This window comes from Ochotona curzoniae, unplaced genomic scaffold, assembly GCF_017591425.1.
Source record: "Ochotona curzoniae isolate NIBS_2020 unplaced genomic scaffold, NIBS_Ocur_1.0 scaffold_2476, whole genome shotgun sequence".
Classification (NCBI taxonomy): domain Eukaryota; kingdom Metazoa; phylum Chordata; class Mammalia; order Lagomorpha; family Ochotonidae; genus Ochotona; species Ochotona curzoniae.
This window is the reverse complement of record NW_024467095.1, coordinates 14,039,081-14,061,023: the sequence shown is the minus strand read 5'-3', so window position 1 is coordinate 14,061,023 and position 21,943 is coordinate 14,039,081. Positions and strand designations below refer to the sequence as shown.

The window sequence follows — 21,943 nt, the reverse complement described above, 5'->3', positions numbered from 1 at the left end:
TACTCACAAATTATAAACCCATGAACCCAGATGATTATCAACACTCCTACTTCACACAGGCATAAAGAAATGCTTGGGGATTATGTGGTTTCACAGAGCTAGAAGCAAGGCAATTGGGATGATAAACTGCTTTTGTTTGTTTGATGGGTTTTGTTGTCATTATTTTCTCCACACAAGAGAAGCAGACCAATTTTTCCATTCTCCACATACCTAATGGCTCCTAGAGAAGCTAACTTACTCTCTAATGACTGCAATGTGGAGACCTTCAGCCCTGGGCTAGATGAAGCCCAGCAGATCCCCTACACACAGCACAATGGCACCCCCTTGTTGCTTAAATTGGTAAAACCAAAAATAGAAGTATCCATTTCATAAATCAACTGACAAGTCAAATGCCTGCGAGACACAAACAACTGTGGTGACTTCCATTTCCGGAGATGGAACGAGGTAATAGCTGACAACCTCTTCAAAGCTCATCACGCCAAAGAGCACATTGTTTTGTTTTCAACAATTATGATTAAGGATGAACATGGCAGGGGCATATAATTAAGAAAAGATCAAATAGTGTCCGGGATGGTGGAGAAAGTGTTAAGGGTATGAAAGTGGGTGGGTGGGAGAATCCCTGGTTGTCCTTTTCCAGTCATGCCCTAGTTACTGTTCATTTTGTTTAGTAGTTAATGCTGGGCTGCCTCCGCAACACCTGTACTCTCTTTAACCTTCGTTCATCTTCTTTTCTTCAGATAAAACATGTTGTAAGGCAAACCTAAAGTTTAATGATTATACTCATTTTGTTTACACTGCTTCTGTGTGTGTGTGTGTGTGTGTGTGTGTGTGTGTGTGTGTGTGTGTGTGTATGTGTCTATAACACAAACCTTCTACTGAAAAATAACAGCCTCTGGCAAGTGAAGACACTTCCTGTCTCAGCATGACAATGAGATAAAAAGAATGTTAAGAGTCACAATGAAAAAGGAAAGACCAATAGATAACAGAAAGCAAAGGAGTATGATATTGTAAGAAAAATGAGACAACATGATAGAAAGTGGTCGGGAGGTAGAATGCACAGGCAGGGGTACTGGCTGGGATCAGCTGTGCCTTGTACCTAAAACAGAGACGTGGGAACTGAGTGCCAGAAACACCAAAAGGAGAGTGGGATAGGCTGTGAGTGGACGTTAAGTGGAAGTCCAGGGACGAAGTGGTGGGGAGTCCCAGGCCCTGAAACAGTTCTGCTTGCTCTCTGATTCTCTGTCCACATGGATGACAACATACATTCTCCACCACTTCTCAATGCCTTCTCTAGAAGCTAGATATTCAGTGAACTCTCAGAGTGGTGTTAGCCAAGACATCGCAGGCAGAAAAGATCTCTCCATTCCTAGAACACGTATCATTTAAAAGAAAGACAAACTGCTGCCCTTTCTAGAATCAAAGGAGTCTACTACATATTACTGATCTAATGAACACTGGATCCATATCCTTGAGAGGTGATGCTTTATTGAGATGTCAGCATCAGTTCCTGTTGCTGAAGGGAAGGCATCGGCCAAGCCTGAATCACCTTTTGGTGAGAATAAATTCTTAATACTGGTTCACCCGTGAGCCATCACACAAACACCGGGCAAGCTAAAGGCAGAAGCCGACTGATGTCCATTGAACCAGTCCTCCTTTCTTCTTAATAATTCACTTTCTCCTTTGTGCAAGATAGTTTCTTATGAGCATTAATAGGAGACACAAAGATCCACATACTTTGTCTTCACGTACAGAGGGTCACCAAGATGATCTTGCTCAGATCTTTTGATGTCAAATATCTTCTTGTTGTGAACAGGTCCCTGAACAATCAACCAATAAATTGTCCATAGCCCAGGAATTAAGGTGCACCTCTCCAATACCAGGGAGGCTGCTTGTAGCTCTGTCCACTAAGGGTATTGTCACTGAACCATGCCTTTTTAGGCCCCTTTTTAGTGAAGTCTTAGTGTGGCCACAGTCTATCAATCTGTGTACAATAACAAATTAAGCCTATATGTGAACCACACCTGGATTTTATTTCCCTTCAACACTCTAACAACCCCTCTTGAGGTTGTAGTTATAATCTAAAAAGGAGGGTAAGAAAACCAAAAAGTACTCAATATGGACTGTAAATCAACTTCTGTAATGTAAGGCCTTATACCAGATTGCCCCTATACCATCTATTTCCATCACATGATGGAGTGCTATTGTATTGACCCAAATTTATAATTTGTGGGTCTCTCAACGTAGATCATTATGAGAAATCCTGGCCTCAGAACTACTTTACGGTTCATGGTCACATACCAGTTCTCCGTGAGTCCATAAGCTGGCCATGGGCTCCTTTTCTAGACATGGTTTCTTGCTGCAGATGTTGTGGTCTTGTTCCAGTGTCTAATGGGTCTGCTCTGTGCCACTCTCCCAGGGATTTACAAGCAACTCTGCTGCATATCATTACTCACCCCAGACTGACAAAGCTTCACAAAATCCAACAAAAATGCAGCCAAAAGTAAGGATTGTTTATGCCCAAATTTAAACCTGCTAAGGAGATTCCTTTTGCTCAGAATGTCACTCAACATTGTAGTATTTCTGATCCACCCAATAAATGAGACTAAATACGTGATTCTACCTCCAAAATTCACTGTCTTCTATGCAGGCTGCCTTCTGTTTCAGTAACACATTGTACAAGGTGTAATAGCTATGCTAGAAAATATGTTCCATTACATTCATGATGATTGAGACCTTAAAAACCTCACTGATTCAGCAGCGTCTAAAACACTTGTACCATGCATGCAATGGAAGGACATGTAGAATGCTTACTGTTTATCATGACCCAATTTACACAGGATCATAAGTATATAAATCAGAGTTCTGTTCTGTTGAATATCAGGATGATTGAGGTATCATTCTTAGCACAATCCCCGAGCAGAACTGTGTGTCTGACTGTTCACCCCAGAAAAAGTAGACTGCTCTTGACCTTTCTAATCAGAAGTGGGAAAATGGCATTCATCAGTTCAATATCCATGTACAAGTACCTCAGGCTGTATTGACTGCTCCTGTAGAGATATCACTTCTGATAGAGCAGCAATCAGTTTTTTTGTTGTCTTTGTTTCAACTTGATACAGTAGCCCACTATGGCTCAACGCCACCTATTGTATGAGCCAGACTGCTGAGTTAATGGAACCATAATACAGGTCCACTACGCATGCAACCTTCTAATTCTTCGACAGTGGCTCTTACCATTCCCTTCCATTCCACTAGAATAAACTGGGACTTATTGTCTTAGCCAGAGGATGAAATGTGATAGAATTTCATTTGGCCTTTCCAATCATAATAGTGCTTGCTTTACTTGTCAGATAGTCAATGGAAAAAGTCTGCATCCGTGGTTTATATTCGCCCCAGTTATGCATTTACATGCCTGAGGAGTGACCACAAGATGAGAAAAATGAACTCACTATGAGATCAACTTAGCCTAGAACGCCATCTATCACTTGGATTCCATAAAACCTGCTCTATCACAAAGACCTTAATGACATTTTTATGTCAGTCTCAACAGAAAACTAGCCTCTAGTCTCATTAAGAAGATGTGTGAGTCTGTGACTATGAGATGAACTGAAAATATGCTTTTGTAAAAATCAAAAACTATTTAAAAAGAAAGAAACAAGGAAGGAAGAGAGTGAACAGAGAACATGGGAAGGACGGAGAGTAGGGTGGCAATAGAACAATATTTCTAATCTATATTGTGAAATATGTGAAATTTGTTCACCTTATATAGATAATTCACTTTTAAAACTACAGTTCTAATAATCTGTGATTATTTTTTAAAGACTTAGAAAGACAGAGGGAAAGACAGAGAGATAGCTTCCATCCACAGATACACTCCCCAATGGCCAAATGCTAGCACTGGGCCAGATTGAAACCAAGAACTTCATCCAGATCTCCCACGTCAGTGGCTGGTGCCCAAACACAAAGATCTTACCTTCCGTTACTTTTCTCAGGCTATGAGTTATTAGTTGGATTAGAAGTCGAGCAGTCAGAAAAAAAAAGAAGAAGAAGAAGCTAAAGAAAACAACGTCAAACACCTAGGACATGAACCGGTGTACCCATATGAAATGCCAGCACTGTAGGCATCACCTTTACCCACTATGTCTCAGCGTCAGCCCCAATCTGTGATTAATTTAAAAGTCACCATCTTTCTCAGGAAGAATGTCATTTAGATTCATGGAAGAAATGATCACATGCCTTCATTTTCTAAACCCAAAGTCATGTAAAAATTAGACTTTTACCAGAGCACACTGAATAAAAACTAAACTGAAAATAGATGACCTCCTTGCATTCTTTGTTCCTTGTGCTGAGGTATCTGTTTACAAGATCATTGACAGAGATTAGCTGTACCAGGAACAAAGACAGTTTGATTTATGGACACCCATACTGGATGGTAACCTTGGCTGCTGTGAGTCGGATCAGTTTTTTTCAATCACAACAGTCAAACGAACAGTAAACATCCAGGCTGACTCAGAGAGCCAGTCCATAAATAACAGACACTACATCATTCAGAGGAAACACCTTTGCAACTTGAATGTCTATAAACATTAATCTGCACAATTTTCTAAAGATGAGACATATGTGTTTCATTTCTGTAGCCCAAGTGCCTGGTATACAATATATGCTCAAAAAAGTGTGAATGTGCATATATTTAACCTATTCAAAATATTCTCTTAGGTTTGAAAGGCAAATTTATAGGACCTGGCATGATACCTATTGGCTAAAGTCCTTACCTTGTATATGCCAGGATCCCATATGGGCACCAGTTCCCATCCAGCTTCCTGCTTGTGGTCTAGGAAAGCAGTTGCAGAGGATGACCCAAAGCCTTGGGAACCTAGACCCATGTGGGAAACCTGGAAGAGGCTCCTGGCTTCTGATCAGCTCAGCTCCAGTCATTAGAGCCATTTGGGGAGTGAAACAACAGAGGGAATATCTTCCTGTCTGTGTCCTCCTCTCTGTGTATCTGACTTTCCAATAAAAATAAAGAACTCTTTAAAAAAAAATAAGAAAGGCAAAGTTACAGAGAGATAGACGCAAAGAAAGAGACAAAGATTTTTTTCACTCACTGCTTTACTCTCTTACACAAAGAAACGAAGAAACTCTGAATGGATCACTAACATACATATAAAAGATAAGATTAGGCTCAGGCATTTGGTGTAGCAGATACCACCTTGAACACCCATACCCCGTATCAGAGTGCTTGTGTTTGCCATGTCTCACCTCCATTTCCAATTCTGGCTCCCTGCTACCCCACACCCTAGAAGGCAGTGGTGAGGGATCAAGTATTTTGTCCTGGTCTCCCATGTGGAAGACGCCAATTAAGTTTCAGATTCCCAGCTCCTGGTTTTGGCCTGGCCAGGAGATGGAGTTGTAATTTATGTGTTTCTCTCCCAAGCTTGGGTGTTCTCTCTCCCTCCACAGGCTCCCTTTTTATCTCCCTCTCCCAATCACTTTCTCTCTCCCTCTCCCTCCCTCAGATATCTCCTTTTTTTTTTTTTTTTGGTCTTGCTCATTCTCTCCTTCATGTTTCTTGCTCTCCCTCCCTCCTCTCTCCCTATGCTTCTCAAATAAAGAAATACTAGAAAACAAAATTTTTTATAATTTAAAACTATAAAACTTCACAAAGAAATGGGATATGTGTATAGCCTTGGGTCTGGCAACGAGTTTGGATCTACCCAAACAACATAGTTCAGCCCTGATTTGTGTGCTCATTAGTGGGAGCTACAGCCCACCAGAGGAGTTCCCCTAGGTAGTGCACAGCTCTAGCTTTTCGTGGGCAGTGGTCAAGGCTAACTAGCCAAGCTCTGGTCTCCCACATGGGCAAGTGCATTGGTCTGACCCAGAAATATACTTCAGTTTCCCTCCTGGCGACCTCTTGGTCTCAACCCCTTGCTCACCGGAAAAAGGAGCGGGGGAGACTTGTTGGTGGAAGTCCCCAGAAGTCATTCCCACCTGCAACATACTCCCTCAGCAGTCCCCCTCCCACACATCCCATACCCCCTTCCCTAGTCAATTCATAACCCCATGCCTGCAAGCACATGGGCTCTCCAGCCCAGTCTCCTGGAGGGGTGGCATGCTGGCCTAAAGCCCTGCCCGCCCACCTCAGACCCCAGATCCAGTCCTCCAGCATACATATTGGCCTGGGACCCTACCCCTCCACCCACAATAGACTCAAGTACATTAATGAATCCCCAAGCCCAGTATACCAGCAGAGGACTCCAGCATGCCAGCCTGAGGCCCTAACACCCTCTCTCTCTGCCCCTTCCCCCATGCCTGGGACCCAAGTATATGTGGGGTTCCCAGACCTGCTCTGCTCTGCCAGCCCCCAAAATGAGTCCCCAAGGCCCCTCATACCACCTAGATGTTGGGGAAAATATTTTAAAGGCACATAGATAATAAAGGACTTATGATTAGCTTAAGTAAAGAATTGTTCAAATTCAACAACAACAACAAAAAAAAAACCCAAATTTTTTTAATGGCAAAACATCTGAATAAACAAAAAGCACATGCTGGTAGCCAACAAGCATGTTGTCATCAGACAAATGCAAACTAGCATCAAATGAAATATCACCGTGTTTTTGTGAACAGCTAACAGAAACAAACAAAAAAGCAATCCTGGGTGGTGACAAAACATGTAGAGTAACTGTAAGTCCTAAACATCACTATAGAAATGAAAAACAGTACAGCTTCTCTGGAAAATATTTTGCCAGTTTCTTATACAGTTAAATACTTATCATACAACTCAGAAATCCTCCTCCTAGAGAGATTTACCACAGCAATGAAAATTTCTTTCCTTTTTTTAAAAATTTCATTTTATTTATTTATTTTGAAAATTTACAGGCGACAATATTTATGGAAACATGCATCATCACCAAAAACTAAAAACAGTAAGTGTTCTTTCTCTTGTCTGTCCATAGAAGAATGGATACACATCCAAGTAGATCTATACATTGGGAAGCTACTCCACAACAAAAGAGGCTTCGGTGGCTAAGTAAAAGAATCATGACCCAAAAGGCCACATACTGTGTTAACACATTTCTAATATAGTCTTAAACAAGCCAATCTATTGGGACATACAAAGATTTCAAGAGATTTTCAGGATAAGCTGGGAAAATATTACACATAGATGGCAGCAAGACAGAATTTATAGTGTAATGGGAGTGGCCCACATGTATTCTGGTGCTTGACTCATGAGCCAAATGCATATACTGCACACCACAATGGGAATTTTACTGTGTGTGTCTTAGAAGTCAACCAGAAAGTCCTGAGAAGAATGTAGAGTGTGAAAACTAAGTCTAAACACATGATAATGCTTATATTATAAAGTTCCTTCAGAAACAGATGTTTTGACTAGACAACACAAATGAAAAAGAATTGCATCCAAACACTGGGTTCCAGTTGATAAATTCATTTATCACTGGGGTGTGGCTTTGCAATTCAGAAACTGTTTTACAAGTTTTCTGAAACTGAACAATTAAGTAAACTTACTATAGATGATGTGAGTCAGGATCTGTCTGTTAGATAAGTTACAGATTAGCAGAGCAGAATGCGAAAGTAAACCATATGGTCTGGAGTGTATTATAGGCATCAATATGAGCTCATGCATAGTTTAATAAATGTATGAGATATGGGTGGATGGATGAATACATGGATAGATAAGAGATAAATAGGTAGTTAAGTAGATAGATAGATAGATAGAAAGAAAAAGAAAGCCTAAAGGCAGTGACATCCATCCCATACCATCCCAGTAACATTGTCTTAATCTCTAAATATCAGGCACCATAAAATCATCAAGACTCCTCGAATCACTGGTCAATCCTAGCGTTAAGTCAGGAAAAATATAAGTCTGGAACATCCTATGATAGCAAGAAGCAAGGGAACAATAAAGAAAAAGGGAGCTATATTTTAAAAAAATGAATCAATCTGAAAGTTTCCAATCACCAAAACTTGAATAAATCAAGCCAAGACTTTGCAACACAATTGAAGCAAAATGGAAAGAACAATATAGAGAACAAATCCATGAGTGAATACTAATACTGGATTAAGTAAACATAATAGAATTTTCTAATAAACATAAATAAATTTTCTTTAAAAAAAAAAAAGGAACTTGGATGTGCCATTTTGGTTTTGATCCAGCAGCTCTACATTAAAAATATCATCTCTCTGTCTAGAAAGATTGTTTAGTCTCATGTCAGACTGTTCTGAGAATTCCTATCAATAACATTCGCTTCTGTTTTGTAGGGAGAGACTGACATACGCAGTGAGAAGCAGAACCTCTTCCAAAATGCCCTTGTTGATGCCCACGGCCTGTGCATCTGTGCCTCCATGCAGCCTCCCAACCAAAGCCCAGTTCCCATTTCAGATTAACCTGGTCTTGCTGCTGTTTCCCACTAGTTTTCCTTCACAGATATTTTCCATGAATTCTGCAGTGTTCGTACTCAGCCACACTGTTCAAGATCCCACACTTAGGCATTAGAACTTATAAAAGTTCAAATGAGGCGAAATGGAAACACCATTATAAAAAAACTCATTATAAAAAAAAAAAAAGAACTCATAGAGTCTCTGTTAGTTGAAGGCCATTGGTAAGGTCATTACTAAAGTTGCAGTGTCTGAATACTGCCTCCTCGATATCAGGCACTAGATTAGGATACAATGATAAGCAAAAACAAATGAGGAAACTAGTAGAAAATGAGTGTTTATACTATAAGACACCTGGCTATGTAGAACTGGAACTAAACCAATCTCAAGAAAAATCTTCTGCAAAACCGAAGCAGAGGTGCTTGATGCTGAGGGCCCTACTCAGACAAATAGTTGGAAACAAATAGAGCAGCAAAGATTATTACACACGTTTTAGAAATATGTAAAGGTCAAAAATGGAGACTCGAAGGTAGGACAGTTTTTTAAGGGAGGAAAAGGCAGGCATTTTGCCTTAAGAAGTCTCCTTGGGACACTCACATTCCATGTCAGGGTGCCTAGCTTCAAGTGCCAACTCCACTTCTGATTCTAGTTTCTTGAGGATGAGCCTGCTGAGAAGCAGCAGGTGATGGCCCAATTAATTGGGTCCTTGACCCTGATTAGGTTCCAGTTTCCATTATGGATCCTAGCTTCAGAAGCCTGACTCTGCTCTAGCTATTTCAGACATTTGGAAAGTGAACAAGTGGATTCAAGATCTATCTGACTGCCTGTCAAATAAGCAAGAGAAAGTGCAAGAGAAAAAATAACATTAAAGGAAGAGCAGCAGGAGAGGGAAGCAGGAAGGCAGGAAGGAAGGGGCCTTGAAAACAAAGATGAGATGATAAAATCTGTAACAACTTGTCTAAAGTAGTTAACCGAGCCAGAAGTCTTCAGAAGCATTTTCCACTTTAAAGGAAAGCTTGATTAATCTTAAATAAAGGGAAAAAAAGAAATGTTATAAAGATGTTTAGCAACATCTCACTCTCACAACTCATTATTAGAATTCTTCATTATCACTTTTTAACTTACATTTTCATAGAAGTTAATTTACTCAGATTTGAGACTTCCATTTTGTTATTATGCATCCTATGCTTGCATTTTAAAATCTGAGACAACTTCTCTAGATTAAAACGATTCTGTTTCATTCTTTTCGGAAATGAAAGCATAGTCCAAAATTGGAACAGTTTGGATGTTTTTATTCTAAGCTTCATTAGCCTGCTTTGTAACATAAATGGGGAACTCATTCTACACCCTTATTTTTTAGTGCTTTATTTGAGATGAAAGATAAATTTGCATATGTGGCTGTATGTAATCATCTACATATAATTTAAAAATTGTATTACCTCCCATGTAATTTATTTTGCAAAGAAGTTTCTATCTGTTAAAGATTAATGTATTATTCCTTGCCTTAAGTAAAGTACTTACTACTTTAACTAGTAAGAATATCATCAAAGGCTACCACAAAAAATGTCCGAGCCAAATCTGCCCTACATTTAGCCCATTGGCACCCACAAAAGAATCCACAGGTATAAAGCCTATAACACAGTGGGCAAAAAGTGCCAGGATCCCATATGTGTGCTGGTTTCTGTCCCAGCTGCTCCACTTCCCATCCAGCTCCATGTTTATAGCCTGGGAAAGCAGTGGAGGACAGCCCAATGCTTCTGGACCCTGTACCCACAGGGAAGACCCACAAGAATCTATTGGATCTTGACTTCAGATTGGCTCAGCTCTAGCCATTGCGGACATTTGGCGAAGGAACCACAAGATGGAAGATCTTTTCCTCTGTCTCTCCTACTCTCCATAAATCTGTTCTGCCTTTCCAAAAAAAAAAGAAAATAAATCTTTTTCTTTAAATGTCTCAGGGAGGAGGATTTTTGGGGGCCAGATAACATGAGCTCTGGATTTGAATCCCAGCTCTGTGACTCGCAAGCTATGTAATCTTGACTGTTATTCACCCTCTACATGCCTCAGTTTCGTCATGTGCAAAATGGAGATAGTAAAACTATATGCCTCATAGTTACTATTTGATTTAAATATGAAAATACAGAAGTTGCCTAAACACAGCCTAAAATAAACATGTGTGTGTACACATTTAGTAGTTCTTACCATTTTCAATGAGTTCCCTGAGATCACAGTAAAATCAAATTAAATGGTCATTTGGTTGAGCCAATGTGGAAATTAATTGAATGATCGAAAAACAGTACTCTCAATACCATGTGACTGGTTTACAAAGGTGAGTCAACAGGGATGCTTTCCCAGGCACCTTAATGGAATATCAAGGCACCTGTCCAAAGATAGGGAGAGGATTAGGAACCAAATCCTTCCATCATTTGCATCTCTAGACATGCAGCTAAGAACTCAGAGACAAGCAAATGGAATGAGTTTGGAAAGGATGCATTCAGAGCTTTCTCCTGTGGCAGGAATAGCAGGTGCTATCTAGGAGCTGCCCCTCACAAGGGAGACAAAGCTTGCCGTCCAGACACTGAATAGGAACAACTCAGGATGACTGAGCCCTGCAGCTTCCCAGAGAATGAATTGCCAGCATTTGTCATCATTTTGCTTTTAATAATTATAGGCACTGAATGCATCATTGGTATAATTGCAAATGGGTTCATTGTGGTGATAAACGCAGCCATATGGATTCAGGATAAGGCAATTTCCACAAGTGGCAGGATCCTGTTTTTCCTGAGTACATCCAGAATAACTCTCCAGAGCTTCATGATGCTAGAAATGATCTTCAGCTCAACATCCTCATATTATTATCATTATTATGAAGATACCGTGTATGACATATTCAGAGTAAGTTTCACCTTCTTCAATTACTGCAGCCTCTGGTTTTCTGCCTGGTTCAGTTTCTTCTACTTTGTGAAGATTGCCAATTTCTCCTGCCCGCTTTTCCTCAAGCTCAAGTGGAGAATCTCTGGGTTGATGCCCTGGCTTTTGTGGCTATCAGTGCTCTTCTCTCTCACCTCCAGCATACTCCTTGGCAAGGACATCTACACCAAGTATTGCAACAATTCATTTTCTATCTCCTCCTCCAACTTCACAAAGAAGCTCTACTTCACTGAAACCAATGTGGTCAACCTGGCCTTTTTCTATAACCTGGGCATCCTCATTCCTCTGATATTGTTCATTCTGGCAGCCACCCTGCTCATTGTCTCTCTCAAGAGGCACACCCTGAACATGGAAAACAATGCCAATAGCTCCTGGGACTCCAGGATAGAGGCACACATAAGAGCCATCAAAGAAACCACCTACATCCTCTTTCTCTACATTTTCAATGCAGTTGCTCTGTTTCTTTTTGCATCCAACATCTTTGCCAACAACAGTTTCTGGAATATTTTGTTTGAAATCATCATGGCTGCCTACCCAGCTGGTGACTCTGTTCTATTGATTTGTGACAACCCTGGATTAAGAAGAACTTGGAAGCAGCTTTATCTTCAAATTCATCGGTACCTAAAAGGGTAGATTTTATGATACGCACTCAAAGAGGAGCACGAGTCCTGGCCCAGGCAACACTTCTCTTCCCTATTCAGACCTCTCTCTTTCCTTCCTCTTTTCTTTCACAAATTAATCTCATCTTCTCACCTCATGTGAGTTTCTCTTTCAGCTTGTATGTATGTGTGTGTATGTGTGTGTGTAGGACATTGATATTCATTTCTCTCATTTGCTTTCTGTGTACAGACCCTGGCTCTTTATATCTACCCACCCTTAGGGAGGGAATACGGACACTGGCTATACATTAGAACCTCAAAGGGTCTATTTTTTAAAACACCAGTATGTAAGCTCAAGTTTAGGTTAATTAAGTGATAACTTTCAGTGTTCAGATCTGGATGTTTTTCAAGCTTTCCAGGTAATTCTAACGTGCTCCTGGCAGCTCCTCCCTTTCCTCTTCACATTCCTTTTGAACAGAATCAGATTCCTGGAGAAGCTTTCTGAGCAGCAACTCAAAATGCATTTTTATCTTCACACTTTTAAGAAGTAACCTGAATCATTTGGCAATCATTTTTAAATCGAATAACTCATGAAAATGTAATAAAAATTACCCTCTAATTTTTTCCTATACATAAAATGTTTATATGAATTTTTCCTAGCAATATGATATTATATTTATATATACAAAACCATGAGCAAGAGGATCTTCATCACAGAATTATTCGTTGAGAGGAACTGAAGTCTAAAATGCAGTATAATATTGACCTTTATAATAAGGTATATGTATGTATCCAGAGATTAAAAGGTTTCCAAAAGCTGTAAAGTGTTAAAAAAAAAAAAGAAATATGTTTATGATTCCATTTGCTTCTTTCTTATTGAATATATATGATTTGTATATATTTCTGCATATAAAGCTTCTAGAAAAATGTGCCAATAACAATTAGCAGAAGATTTGTAAGTAGTGATAATAAGCCTCTGGGTATAAATGATGAAACATTCACACTGTCTTGTTTCTTTCTGTAATGTTTTAACTACTTACAAAAGCTATATACTAATTTTTCAATTAAATGTTACTATTGATGTATTGTGATGAGAAATAGATAAGTAAAAAAAAAAAAAAGATTTTCAGGAAGAGACAGGGTGTCTTTGTTGATTCTCTTTCAGCTTTTTTTTCCGGGAGGAGGGGGATGAGATGAGAACTTACCAAATCACAAATTAAGTATCCCACCACCTTTTCTTTTTTCTTTTTATTTACTCCAGGACTGCCACTGGAAAAGTGTAAGCTTTCAACCTGCTAGCATTTTCACATTCTGTTCTTTTTCCAGTCTCCTTGCCGCCCTCCTTTTCATGCTGTTTGGAATACTGGTCAATCATTATACTGCTCTTTCGAAAATACTTTCAGCATCCCTGGATAAAAAAATCCATCCTTGAAATTATTTTTTTAATCATCAGCATATGACCAAGGAGTAGAGAGAGGGCAAGTGAGTCATAATTTGACAACTTTCTTTCCAAAAGGCTTCGGGGGCAGGTATGGTAGAGCCGCTAAGTAAGCCCTGCTTGGACACTCTCATCCTATGTCAGATCAATATCACATATTAAAATGTGGGTTCTGATTCCAGCTATTCCACCTTCATGTCTCTGCCACCCATGTGGAGACCACGATGGAGTTCTGGGGCTCCTGGATTAGATCTGACCCAATCTTGTAGGCTGTAGATATTTGAGGAATGAACAGGCAAAAAAAAAAAAAAAAAAAGTACCTCTCCCTATTCCCAACTCAGTCCTTCAAATAAATGAATAGAAAAAATTTTTTTAAAGATCCTCCGTCGATGATTCACTCCCCAAGTGAGCACAACGGCTAGTGCTGCGCCAATCCAAAGCCGGGAGCCAGGAGCTCTTCCGGGTATCCCACACGGGTGCAGGGTCCCAAGGCTTTGGGCCATCCTCAATTGTTTTCCCAGGCCTCAAGCAGCAAGCTGGATGGGAAGCGAGCTGCCAGGATTAGAACCGGCGCCTATATGGGATCCCGGCGCATGCAAGGCAAGGACTTGAACCACTATGTTATCGCACCAGGCCCAGAAAGTCCTCCACTTTAAGACACATTTGAAATATAATTTTATATAAATGAATCATACAATACTCTAACTTTGTGGCTGTTCTTATTCAACTCGGTAATGTGAAATAAAATCACATCTACAAGAGTTTACTTAACATTCTAAGGAACTTGCAAACATTTCCATAACTGGATAAACTTAGGTTCCTACAAATGTACTCTTCAGCCTCCAATGAATACCATCACTGAGCATTTCTGTCCTATATTTTCCTAGATCTGTTGCCCATCATCAAGTTAGCCTAGCAGTTCAATGCTTGCCTTGCATCAGCAAGGATCCCATATGGGCACTAGCTCGTGTCCTGGCTGTTCTAATTCCCATCAGCTCCCTACTCGTGGCCTGGGAAATCAGCAGAGGGTGGCGCAAAGCCTTGGGACCCTGTGCTCACATGGCAGGCCCAGAGGAAGCTCCTGACTCCTGATGCCTGACTCCCAACTCCTAATTCTGGCAACAGCTCAGGTCTGGCTATTGCAGCCACTTGAGAGTGAACCAGCAGCTTGAGAGTGAACCAGCAGATGGAAGATCTTTCTGTCTCTCTTTTTCTCTATAAATCTGCTATTCAAACAAAAATAAATAAATCTGAAAAAAAAAATCCACAGTAAGCTGGAAATAGAGAGCTTAATAGGTATCAAGAAAATACTTCTGAGAAAGTATTTATGGAAAAGTATGGAAACTATTTATGGAAAAGTATGCCCAATTTGGGGAGTACATATCACAATCCACGATCGTTTATCACTGTTTTCTGATAATGCTGAGAGGTTTTCTTCTACTGCCTGATTTCCAGAAAGTTGTCTATTACAAGCATCACAACTGAAAATTCTCAAGTATGGCTTATTTTAACAAAAGTTTCACCAACACATACAAAAACAGAAGGTTCCTCTCATTATAGAAGTGCACTTAGAATTAAGATCATATTTCTGCTATTTAAAAAAAAAAAAGATTCATTTATTTGAAAGGGATCGCAACAGAGAGGAGGGAGGTGCTCCATCTACTAGCTCACTTCTCAAATGACCACAACAGCCAGAGTTGAAGGTCACAAATGTCATCCTGGTTCCACACCTGAGTATTAGGGCTTTGAGTATTTGGGCCATATTCTGCTGTCTTCCCAGGAAGCACTGTATCACAATAAAGACCCTTAAGATTACTTTTTAATTGTTATAGCTATCAAAGTAATATTGACTTATGGCCAAAAGAAAATAAATAAATACTGAAGTTGTTTTGTGAAAAAAATATCCTTCTCCGGAAGTAATATTTCTTTCAGAATCTGAGTTGAGGTTAATTGTATGATTATTCTCATAGGTCTAAATATAGACACACAAAATTTTTGTACATTTGAAAATAATATTCATTGGCTTGTGACTGTGAAACATGAGGATTTAAATGCCAGTATGTTGCTCTCAAACTACTCTTTTCCCCATTTTTGTGTTTATCGATTGCTCTCATTTCCTTTATGTTAGAGGAAGGTAATTCAAATGTTAACTTATGTTCAACTATTTGTAGCCAATATCTGATAAATCTACATTACATATAAGAGTATTTTGTACTCTGTCCTTCCTTCAACAACTTTTCCCATATGCCAACCTATAACTTCTGAAGGGAACATGTTCCCTCCACTTTGTCATCTGGTCTTCTGTGAAGCCCATGAGTTATCTTTATATTGATCCTACAGGTGCAAAATCAGTAAACAGTATTTCTAACATTATGACTAAAAATATTTGACTCAAAACCAAAAGCTGCCTTTCATTAAAGACAATGACACAATTCATAGACCCACGCAGACCAAAGGAAATGGTTTCCAGGAAAAAAAAAAAAAACATCAATTGCAAGTTATAAGTTTCAATGCACAAGTCAAGTCCTTCAAGTACTTGGTCACTTTGAATTTCAGAAGGAAAACTTTGACCTTTAAAGTATAGAGTCTGATGCTATCTATAGGCTTATCATATATGAATTTTATTGTTGCAAGGTAAATTTTATTTCTTTCAATATAACTTGTTGAGTTTCATGGATTTGGTCTGGCCCAGTCTGACACTTTTGGCCATTTAGGGAGTGAACCAGTGGTTAAAAAACATCTCTGTCTCTCCTTCTCTCACTGTAACTCTCTATTTCAAATAAATAAAATAATTTTTTTAAAAAAGAAACTTCTTCTTAACGGCATATTTCTTAAGTGATTTTTATTATGAAAAAAAAATGATAAGCCTGTGAGGTGATGGATATATTTCACTGATTGTGGTATTTGTTCTTCAGTATATACACATGCCAAGCATATTCAATTGTATTTGTCAATAATATCTCAATAAATGTTAAAAAAAAATTTTCAACTTAAAACACACAAACCCAGCACAGTAGCCTAAGTGGCTAAATCCTCACCTTGCAACTGCCAGGATCCCATATAAGCACCAGTTCCTGTGTCGGTTGCTCCACTTTCCATCTAGCTCCCTGTTTATAGTCTGGGAAAGCAGTAGAGGACAGCCCAAAGCCTTGGTTTTCTGCACCTGCAAGGGAGACCTAGACGTTCCTGGCTCCTGGCTTCAGATCAGCTCAACTCTGGCCACTGCAGTCATTTGGGGAGTGAACCAGTGGATGGAAGATCTTTCTCTCTTTCCCTCTGTAAATCTCCCTTTGTAATATAAATAAACAAATCTTTAAAAAATACTAACAAACAAATCTTTTTTAAAATTAAAAAGAATGAAAACACACAACAAATATTACTAAACTTTAAAACAAAAGAGAGGAACCCTGTCACTTGCATCAACTTTGATGAACTTGGAAAACATGCGAAGTGAAAATAGGCCACATAGAGAGGGACAATCACTGCATACTCCAACTCACATTAGCAATTTAAAGTGATCAAATACAGAATAGAGGAGTGGTGACCAGAGGCTGAGGGTGGGGAAAGGGTGGGGTCTAAAGTTTCAGTTATACAAGTGGAATAACTCCCAAATATCACTGTAATGCACACAGTTAATGCTGCTATCATATTATATACTCAGAAATGATTAACAGGGTGTATCTTCAGTGAAACATTATCACCAAAAAAAGAAGAAAGCAAAAAGCCCTTTGATCTGAGAGTTATGTATTTATGCTGACGGTTTCAAGGGCAATATACTTTATCTCCAAAGTCATCAAGATATACATCATTTTGTATATCAGTCATGCCTCAATTTTTTAAGCAATCAAATGAACTTTATTTTCTTACATTCCACCACTTAATAGCATTCAAGAGCTTCATTTGAGTTCCTGACAATTCCACCAAATTGCCTTCCTTTTTGTTGATTAGACAAACATCCTTACATCCCAGAATTTAGCTAGACACTTTATCACTTCATCAAAGCAACTCATCTTCAAATCATGCTAATATCAACTGGACACAATTCATCCTTCACCTGTCACTCACAAAATATACCCTCAAAATTCTTCATCCTCTTATTCCAAGCGTAACAATCTGGCCCTAATCTGGCCTTTGTCATCACTGAAACCCTCACAAATGCTCAGGTTTACATCAGTCATTTCCTAGGTCTCATGTCTTTACTCTTTCTTTGATTATTTTCTCCCTTTTTTAACTACCTCAGAAAAGTTGTCCAAGACAGTAAACTTTCTCAGTCCTGGAAGGAATTTTTTAAGATTTATTTACTTTTATTGAAAACGCAGAGGTACAAAGAGAAGGAGAGACAAAGAGGAAGATCTTTCATCCTCTGGGCTACTCCTCAAATGGCCACAATGACCAGAGCTGAGCTGATCTGAAGGCATGAGACAGGAACTTCTTCTGGGTCTCCTTTATGGGTGCAGGGTCCCAAGGCTTTAGGCCATCCTCCACTGCTTTCCCAGACCACAAGTAGGGAGCTGGATGGCGAGTGGCGCAGTTGGGACATAAACCAGCATTTGAAAGGGGAGAAGTTAGCCAACTGAGTCATTGCACTGGGCTGGAAATGTTTTTGCCTCATTCTTGATGGGTATTTTGGCTGAAAATATGACCTGGGACTATCTTCTGTTCCCATAAGAGCCTGGGAGAAATTTTACTATCTTCTAGCATTTTGACTAATTGGAGTGCCGAATGCAATCTGTGTCTGTTCACTTGCAGGATTTTTGTATTTCCTTTATCTAAAAGCGTTCAAGTTCTTTATCTCTGATGATTCACTGGTTTTGTATGATGGCACACAGTTCTGGTGACAGTGACCGACCAAAGGACATGAAGTCTAGAGGCTGAGGAAAACATGTGAAGAAGCCATCAGGGACCAGTGTCACTCCAGTTAGCTGTGCCACCTGCAACATGTTGTTCTTTGCTCATTGTCTGACTGCATAATGAAGAACATCTAAAACTAGGCAGAAGGGGTAATACGGAAACTCCATGCAAGAAAATCTGTATAATAAATGACTTCCAGTTTTAATTATGTAAGCTTCTCTCCTAAGCAAAATCAAGTTTCTTATAACCAGAAAGAAGAGAAAAGCAGCACCTATTAGTCTTCTTAGAATCAGTGCCTCACTTGATGAAAACCGTGTGAGACCAATTCAGGGCTATCGATCAAAAGTCTATGTTCTTTCTCCGTACTGAATCTTTTTGTTCTATCTTTTAAAAAGTTCTTCCTTTCCACTCTCTCTCATATCACTACCCAAAATGCCTTTCAGCCAGGCTTTAAGCCTCCTGGGCTAAACAACTGTATCTTTCATCTTTCATCTTGTTCATAGTTGAATTTTGTCCTGCTTTGAGAAATTATCTTGACTTTTATTATTTTTGCTATAACCTATTAATTAAAAAGCAATTTTAAGGCACAAGACCGATTTTCACCTTTTTGTTTCTCAATTGTTATTTTTAATTTTAAAAAGTCTTTTATAGATACAATGTATTCCCTGCCTTCTGTGAGGAGACATGTCAGAATTTTTCAGTGTTCTTTGATCTTTCTTTTTTCAGTAGTCACTCATCTGAGTGTTTATCTTGGTCTTTCTGTTTCAGGCTGTGGGTTTCATTCCTATTCATGATAATCCTTGATTACTAATTCATGAAGGAAAATGAAAGGCTGCTGTGCCAAGTGGGGATTATTCCCCAGTAGGACATCTTCTGAAATGGAAAGGTTGATTGGGGGCGCTGTTCTGTAACCAGGCCAACCTGATCGGCTGGCTGGTCTTTGAGGTCCGTGGGTGTGGAATCTGACATTAGCTGGGAAACCCAAAATGCCATAGTAAGAAACGAGTTAATCTATGTGCAGACATCTGCTCTAGGAGCCTGAATTTTTCCTTGGAAACATGTTCAATTTCTCTAGAAAGGAGTTGTCGATGTAGAGGCTGCCAACAGTTCCGTGTGCAGCAATAGGGAAGGGGCTGGAAAACCTCTATGTTAGCTGCAGGGCAGATCGTTTCAACAATTGGAAAGCTTTTAGCCCTGTACCAAGTTACTGGCTTCCAGCAGGGTGGTCAGTCACCACCTTCCCAGAGTCCAGTATACGTGTGTTCTTAGCATCCTCCAGCGCCCTGCATCACGACATGCCTTCAAATTGTCCACAGTCAAGGAACAGGATGATGGCACTTGCTCCTGATCATCCCACCTTTCTGGGGGAGCTTTCTCCTAACGGAGTCTCAGGAAAAGAGAGAGGCAAACATGCCTCTGGAAAACATAAAAATCATAAATCTCATACATGATATGCTTTTATTAGACTCACACAAGAACTGAAGCTGAATCTCCACTGCCCAAAGTTGTTCATCTTGAACAACCTTTTATTGCACAAGTCTTAATATGAGGTCATAAAAATCCCCAGACCCTCTGTCTTAAGGAAATTATAACACTAAGTTTATTATCTTCTTTTTGTTTTATTTTCATGTATTTTTCACCAACTGAAAAACCTGCTAATTCTATTATGTGACCCTTTGGAAATATTTTATCAGTCCCTCATACTGATTAAATACTAGCAGCTCCCAATTTTTTCTCCTTACTGTCAAAAACATATCCCACAGAAAATTTCCATACACCGTGTACATATGAAAAATCTATTACTGAGCTAAAAACGAGAGGTTTTCATCAATTACATTGAGTGCCCAGGATACTTATATGAGACTTCTAGCATCCTCTCTTTACAATGAGATGCAAGTCCCTCACCATTATCTTGGGATTTTTTTTTTCCATAAGAACAAATGCCGAAATAATAAAAGCAGAATTTAGGCCACCTTAGCCAATGCCAGCTCATTTGTCAGATGAGAAGATATGGTAACAGATTCTCTGAGAACACTTGCACCTGTATCACCATGGAGATCCTGCACGGACTAGCAAGTAATAGGATTCTAATGAGGAAGGCTGTTGTACAGCAGCACAGCTGAGCCCAAGGATGGAGTTGCTAGCAACAGGGAGGTAAGAAAGAGAAGGGGCAGTCCAAGAGAGAATAAAACAGTGACATACTGAATGTAGGTATCACAGTGAGAGGCAAATGGGCTTCAAGCAGTGACTTTGCCTGAAGACTAGCACAAATAACCTTTACTCTTTCATAGTCAGGCTCGAAGCAGGAGGGAAAACTTTCAGTGGCATGAGCGTAACACCAAGCAGGTCTATTTCCCCAGAAGGCAGGCAGCAGGTGGACTGGGGGTAGCCTACATGGAAATTAATTACCACTCAGATGTGCACTGCTTTATTACACACTTGGTTTGCAAATTGAAAAAATAATCCCTGCTTTGTGTGTTAGCTCATCTGGGATGTCAACATACCCTCCTATACGTGCACCTGCACATAGATCAATCTAAAGCCTGGACTAGAATTTGAAATGAGATCATCTCCAGACAATGACTGGGAGCAATGAGAAATGAGCGGCCCAGAGGTGGTGAGAATGGGTGAGAAGTACTCGCGCAGCTGCTATCAGAATTGTAAATGAATTGCAGTGGGACTGAGTTTGAAAGAGAATTGCAGTATCTTCGTTGTGCTTCTCTCTGTTCTTGAGAAATTCATTCATTCTAAGCAGCTACCAGATCCACGTCCATCTCATGTCACGTAGGGTTTCCAGGTTCTCTGTATACCTTCCACAGCCCCTTCTCCTATATCTATTTTTTGGACCCAGATTTTTGTTAAAATAATGACTCTGTTATAATTGTTCTTGACCTTGCTAATGGCAGTTATTTCCATGCTAAGAACTATCATTAGCTGCCACTTGCGGCTGAGATTTAAAATAACCCTTACTGAATTGCCTGCAAAATATGGTTTCCTGAGAACCTGTAGGCCTCAGAAATGCAATCAATGATCCAGTCACCACCACAACATAGCAGAGAACACTGCCCATTTCCTTCTGAGCTACAGATCTCTGGTGTTGCAAATAAATCCATGGCTCAGTCAAACCGGAACCCAGGCACAGAGTGAAAGCTCGAGTGGAGGTGGCTTTGGAAGGAGGAATCAGGACACAGTTCCAGAAATGGGAGCACATGCGTCCACATGACCATCATCACAGGAGGGTGGAGGATGCAGCCCAGCACTAAGCTAGCTTCAGACAGACTCTGTCAACCCCAACTGCTTTGGTTCCATCTAGAGTGAGAAACACAGGAAATCCCATGCCATATTAGAGTCTGCCTTCTGAACTATAAAAACTTTGTGTGTGTGTCTCTCTCTCTTCCTTTCTCTCTCCTCCTCCTCTCTCATGGAGGAAAGGAAGCAGAAAGACACATCTTACTTAATTCTTTCATTTCTTCTTGACTTCCCAACTCAAACAGCCCCACTTTAAACAAAGCAGGTGGACTCACTTTCCTGAGAGTTCATGCTGCTTGTGCCTCCTCACCTTCCAGAAATGTAGTAGTTCACACATGTCAAAATAAAATAATCCTCCTGATCATGGTGGACCTGAAGTCCTAAAGAAGGAACAAAGAAACAAGGCATTGAGAACAAAGAACACAAACAGTTAAGGGTATTTTAAAACAGCCTTAAACATTATAAACACTAAACAACACCC

At 39.8% G+C, this 21,943-nt stretch overlaps 1 protein-coding gene across 1 annotated transcript; it reads left to right on the top strand.

Annotated features, from left to right (window-relative positions):
• Positions 1-6,896: 6,896 nt before the first annotated feature.
• On the top strand, positions 6,897-11,958 carry TAS2R39 (taste 2 receptor member 39). Its single transcript, XM_041001934.1, has 2 exons — positions 6,897-6,923; positions 10,981-11,958. The coding sequence occupies exons 1-2, from the start codon at positions 6,897-6,899 to the stop codon at positions 11,956-11,958; spliced, it is 1,005 nt and encodes a 334-aa protein (XP_040857868.1).
• The last annotated feature ends 9,985 nt before the right edge of the window (positions 11,959-21,943 follow it).